At 40.3% G+C, this 6,138-nt stretch overlaps 1 protein-coding gene across 1 annotated transcript; it reads right to left on the minus strand.

Annotated features, from left to right (window-relative positions):
• Window positions 1-1,727: 1,727 nt before the first annotated feature.
• Window positions 1,728-5,960, minus strand: LOC124122921 (RRP15-like protein). The gene is made up of 5 exons (XM_046486125.2): window positions 5,872-5,960; window positions 4,209-4,456; window positions 3,814-3,899; window positions 3,493-3,688; window positions 1,728-1,906 (listed from the first exon to the last, which is right to left on the minus strand). The coding sequence occupies exons 1-5, from the start codon at window positions 5,942-5,944 to the stop codon at window positions 1,751-1,753; spliced, it is 759 nt and encodes a 252-aa protein (XP_046342081.2). The 5' UTR covers window positions 5,945-5,960; the 3' UTR covers window positions 1,728-1,750.
• Between the last annotated feature and the right edge of the window lie 178 nt (window positions 5,961-6,138).

Below are 6,138 nucleotides of genomic sequence, written 5' to 3' on the forward strand. Positions count from 1 at the left end.
AGTAAGTGTAATCCCAAATATAACATATTACAGGTTGCACCGTAACCATAGTAACCATCCGATCCTCAACTACTGGTACTGGAGACCTATACTGTACTGTCCAATGTATGATGAAACACATTCATCCACAAGGGGCAGATCTAGAATTGTGAAAGCCAACCACACCAACGTTAGAAACAGGTCCACACATTAGGAGGTTCTGAAAGTTTCTGTCTGGGTAACACCATCGAGCATTAGAACAAACGATGAGAGGTGTGGTTTCTAAGAAACCTCCGACCTCTGTGCATTGTTGGCAAGGTGACAGTGTCCAGTGTCTCTTATCTGAGGCATACATATTTTACTTGTGCCTTGTATAGTGTAGTATTTGTTGTTTGACTGGCACTCACCAATATTCCAGCTATATGACGGCTGTCTGTAAATAATCGAGACAATCCATTGATATCATCTACGCAACTGAGATACAGTGACATGCATGAACCAGGTCAGCAGCCTGACCACCCATCTGTTAGTCGCCTCTTACAGCAAGCATGGTTTGCTGAAGACCAATTCTAACCCAGATCTTCATGGGTCTCTACAGCAGTAGTACTAGTGTACATACAACTTACTCCACACAGTGGACAAGATTTGTTAACCTCAAACTTTCAACACTGTTGTGGGGCCACACATATCCCTGATGTTCATTTCTGAATTATGCAACAGGTAAATACGATATTCAGTATCAAGACATGCAAGTATTTCTATGATTTCCACTGTTGAGTGAGTTGTACACAGCAGTCAGCAATATGTCGGCTTTATCAAGCAGGCATGAAAATAGTTGAATCTTGGTCAGACAAACCAGTAGTTGATGGTGTGTAAATGTCCAACGTTGGGGCACGATGACAACCACCGAGTCTGACATCCTGATAGAATTAAGTAGGTAAATTACCGGTAATACTGTGCAGTACTACTAAACAACAGAGAGACCACTTCATTATTAAGTAAGGATAAGATAGGTGGATGAACAGGTTCTTTATTACCATTAGGAGTGACGTTGTAGGTTCTAATACTGTTATCAAGCAAGCACTTCCTTGATAACAGTGTTAGAATCTACAACAGACCGCCTCCGTGGTCTAGTGGTAGAGCGTCCGCCCAGAGAGCGGAAGGTCCAGGGTTCAATCCCCGACCGCGTCATACCAACAGACGTTAAAAGATGGTACTTGTTGTTACCCTGTCTGGCGCTCGACATTAAGGGGCTAAAACAAGGACGGCTCGGGGTCAGTATAGTATGTCTGAGTGGGGTATTCATGTTAAACTGCAGCATGGTATCTCAGTGAGCTAGCACTACAAATCGGCATCAGTCCGGAACAGTACAAGCAGCCACACACACACACGTGCATGCATGTCGCCATATAAGTGCAATAATCTTGGAAGCAACGTTAAACCCCATTTCACCTCACCTCACCTAGAATCTACACCAAAACATAGCTCCTAATTGTAATAAAGCAGTGTTTACCATAGATCTTATCCTAACTTAGTACTCCAACTTCTAAATGCCTCTCAAAGAAGCGCTTCATTATTGGTGAGCTACGCTAAGTCTATTCAGACATGCTTCATTTCCAGAACTAAAAACCAATGTTCATGCACAAATGGTGGAAACAGCCAGTCTGGATCTTCTGGCGAATCTGACTCCACTGGTGCAAGGCAAAGAACAGTGGTAGTCCTACCAATGGCCACAAAACACAGTGTAATACAATCACATAGGTTTATTTCTTCATTCGCTATCAGACAAGTCTGTATCCCCTCCTCCCCCATCCGCCTCCTCGTCACTGCTGCCGTCGTTCCTGTCCCAGTCCTTCATCTTGGCTCCCATCATGAAATCGTCCCTTAAAATCTTCCACTTGGCGGACTCCTCTTCTTTTTTCAATGTCTGAAACATGGCAGAAATGTGATCCCAGATGCCGGAAATTGCACAGCGGTCGACATATCAGTCAAATCATTGCAAAAAAAATTATTAGACAGACGTTAATTAAAGGGAGACAAGACATGGAGAAAGACAGGTAAACATCTAACATATGTCCCTTCTAAGCCTCTCCTATGGACCAATCAGAATCCACCTCTCGTATCACTTGCGTTTGCTTTACACAAAATGGTGGCGCCCAGTCAGGGCGATCTGATCGATAATCAAGATCTATATTGTGATAAAACAGGTCTTACATCGCGAAATGCATCAAATCACGTGGGCACCTTGATTAAAAACATGAAAGGATTTGGAAAATATCTGCTGACATGCTTTGCAAACCCTGCAATCGATTGAAATCTGCACGACAGTTTACGAACCAGATTTTGATTTCGGTGCACGATTTTGATTGGACTATGCATAGACTGGTTAGTCCAGACAAAACATCACTCCATAATACCAGCCTAGTTCGGCAAGGGTGGAAACTGGACTTTTATAGTCAGTTAACGCCTTTGCCTCGGGAAGATGTCTTGTATGCAACGTTAAACCCAATTTCACCTCACCTCACATACAATGTTTAGATTTATACTAAAAACAGGCAACAGAACATGGAACAGAGTCCCCCTTTAACTACCATATTATTATTTAGTATATAGGCCCATGGAACTACATGATGTGAGTCAGAATGGTATCGCGTCTGTTGAGAAAGTGACTTGTTTTGTTGGCTATAAAAATCTAGCAGAATCAGGTGTATATTTTATTTCATTATTCCAAACTTATCCTATAGACTAGTTCCTGGCTGTATTTGTGTTGTGTCACCTTTTGATATGTGCAGAAGGAATATTTTCTTTGTGTGTTTGTTTTTTAATGCCGAACACTGGCAATATTCCAGCTATATGACCCCTATGTATGTCCAATATACATGTTTGGTCCAATTCTATGTGGTAAGTTAATATAAGATGAAAGTCTTGTAACTGGTGACGAAACAATAGTCGGCAAAAATCATTACGATGCAATTTCATTGCACCAGCATCACCTAGGAGTGATTGCTTCATCTCATCCAATCGATATCGCAGTTGAAGCCAGAATTGGATGATAAATAACATTATAATACCTCCATGTCAGAATGATGAACTCACATAGTCTTGATAAAATACTATGTATTCTGCCTTGGAGGGAAAAACATTTCTCAGCAGTAGTATAAATCCCTATTGACCCACCACGAACAAGACAGGCTGCACATGAATTTCTGAGAGGCAGAATATATCCCTTATACTGCATGCTGCATGCTTTTTACGAGTCATTGAAAGTCACGTGACATAGCACAAGTTAACCTCAGCTCAATCGAACAGCTGTTTTCTATCAATTTTGAATGTTTTAATTCTTTTACAATGGCATATTAAAATATGTCAGTAAGATAACTGTGTTGTAGCATTATCACGAGGGGTACATGTGGTACCCATCGGATACTGCAGCTTGTATTGTATAAGGCCCTGACACAAACACACACACACAGTAACAGCTGATGCCACCAACAGGATATGAAAGTTACGAACCGGTTCTTTCTTTATAACTTTCTTTGAGTCCTCCAACAATGAAGGTGTGGAGCCTTTCAGCATGTCGAGGAATTTTCCTTTAGTCATGGACCCCATCACTTTTTCACTTTTCTTAATGGATGACCCAGCTTCTGTGAGTTTCTCCTCCAAAACCTTCTGTTGCTGACGGACAGCATTGAATAGCTGGACCACACCCCTGTAGGTAGACAAATACAGTGTGAGAATAAGGTGAGAAGGTAATAGTGTATGACACAGTGTGAGAGTAAGGTGATACTGTACTACAATACAGGCAAGGTATGAGAGTACTGGCATGACACTCACCGTGTTGCAATTCTCTGTAAACGGCGTTCCCTGATTCTTTCCAGCGGATCTGGTTTCACTCGAAACATGTTATTCCACTCTCTTCTCTGTAAATGAAATTTTAACTCAACTAGGATTCACAAGCTTGTGGATCTATATAAACAAATGTAATTAACACAATTTATTTTGACATGTCAGTTATGATTGTTAGACAGCTGCACAAATATTTTACAAACAACCTGAAACAAATATTATATAACAGACAAGACAACCATGATCAAATCTGTCCAAACTTTCAAGTTTGATAGTGACTGAATGAATGGTGTTTTATGACACTATTAACCAATATTCCAGCTAGATAAAGACACAAGTAAAGCACACAAGTTTTATCATGACAATATGAGCATCATAAGAACCTTTTCAAATTTTTCTCTTTTGTTCTCAACATCAGAATCACTGTCATCTTCAATAACTTTCCCTTCTTCTTTGTCTCTCTTTCTCTTTCGAACACGGATTTCTTTATCTGTCTGACCTTTAGCAAGAATAACTGCACCCTTCTTCTGAACAGTCTTGGTCAGAATGGCTGCCATGACGTCTGCCAGACCAGAAGGAGGTAGAGCGCCATCGGCTTTGGTGTTGTCAATCTTGGCGTCATCTCCATCATCTGAAGATATCAATCACTACACTGTTATACTTGTAGTCTATGTTATGTGGAGGTCATAATATGAGGAATATATTAATATTCAACATAAAAGAGAATTATCATAAGAAATGTATCATTTCTAAAGACAAGATCAAATCCAGTTTTGGAGCACCTTTAGAATACAGTACCACAACTTCTTGAGACAACGATCTGTGCCGTAGGTCACCTCAAACACAAGCAACCAGTTTTAGTGAGAATCCGTCGGATGTGAAATCACAACCTTATGATTGTTAGCCCGACAGCCAACCAACTGAGCAGCGTCCACACTGTGAAACTACCTAGTCATGTCTACGATGTTATGGAACTGAATGAAAAGGGTCGAATAGTTGATGGACGCTTACGAAGGTGACAGGTAGGAATGGTGTCTCGTGACTTAAGTCTACTGACGCTTACGAAAGATCCCAATACCATTTGGGACATTCATCCCATTCCATAATCCACAAGATACCAAGTGGTGATGAATGAACCAATATGGCACAAACAGAAAACGATTCAGGTGTCAGACGTCAAACTAGCGGGTAATCATGAATGACATGGTATTTAATAATTTATCAGGTGATTTTTGTGACAGAAAAGTGTGGTAGGGAACACTCTAAGGATAATGTGGATCATAATAAGGAATGTGGGAGGAATAAGCATGGGTAGTGACATCACAAGGGTGAGTCCGCTTTGGACTCATTACTGAATAAACGTAGCAGTGAAAGTGGCTTGCATGAATGTTCCAGGACAGTTTCCAGTCGCCAAAATATTTGACAGTAAACCATTTCATCCTGCTTTCTCAATGTTTTTGTGAGAAGAATATTAGGAGCTGCTATAGAATCTATAATAGCCACTGAGGATAGATCATCGAGAGGAGCTTATGCACACTGACGATGACCACTGACGTCACAGGGCATTGTTTCGCTGGTTGACTGGCAACAGAACACTACAAATTACGTCATAGGGTATTGTGTCCTGTTTGAAATGTTTGTGGTACTGTATTCTAAAGGTAGGCCCCAGTTTTTTTAAAATTTTGTTGTGCCAGTCAAAAGGGAGCAGCGCGAAGACAGACCAGGCGATTCTGTCATAATGGCCCATTTCTGGTTAAAATGGACAACTGTCAGCGTGGTCAGTGATCAGTGACGAGCTGGTTAAAAAACAAGGAATGAAACTAAAATGTGTGTGTGTGCGTGTGCGAATGTACGTTCATGTTTATAAACAAAATTCATGTATGTATGAATGCGTATCGCTTAAGTAAAACTAAAAGGGAATATAAGCAAAAATACATTACATTTGGAATGTTTTCAGGTCAGATGATAAGCACTGGTGTCAACGTGAATCGTATCCTGATAACACTAGACACCAAGAATCAAATTATGATTAGTATAGTTACTCACCGGTCGATATCTCTTCTTTAATAGAGTCAGAATCTGATTCTGAGAAATTTTCTTGAACTCTCACGTGGGCCATGTTTATCCCGGAAGTGATATGAAAACAAGGAGTGCAAAAATAACGGAATGTGATAAAATATTATTATCGTTGTCATCTTATTCAATATAGATAATGTACAGAAATGTGACCAAAGAACTGCCACTTAGTTCAACGAAGTGTCATATTTTGAAATAACAATGTCATATAGATCCCATTTATTTGTTTCATATTAA

The sequence above is a fragment of the Haliotis rufescens genome, unplaced genomic scaffold (genome assembly GCF_023055435.1).
Source record: "Haliotis rufescens isolate VD_foot unplaced genomic scaffold, xgHalRufe1.0.p SCAF_3, whole genome shotgun sequence".
Taxonomy (NCBI): Eukaryota; Metazoa; Mollusca; class Gastropoda; order Lepetellida; family Haliotidae; genus Haliotis; species Haliotis rufescens.

What these genes read in the sequence shown, in the direction of transcription:
- LOC124122921 (XM_046486125.2), bottom strand. Translation starts at nt 5,944, where the DNA reads ATGGCCCACGTGAGAGTTCAAGAAAATTTCTCAGAATCAGATTCTGAC. An exon ending in TAAAGAAGAGATATCGACCG is followed by an intron (nt 4,457 to 5,871) that starts GTGAGTAACTAT and finishes TGATATCTTCAG; the next exon opens with ATGATGGAGATGACGCCAAG. An exon ending in TTACAGAGAATTGCAACACG is followed by an intron (nt 3,689 to 3,813) that starts GTGAGTGTCATG and finishes GTCTACCTACAG; the next exon opens with GGGTGTGGTCCAGCTATTCA.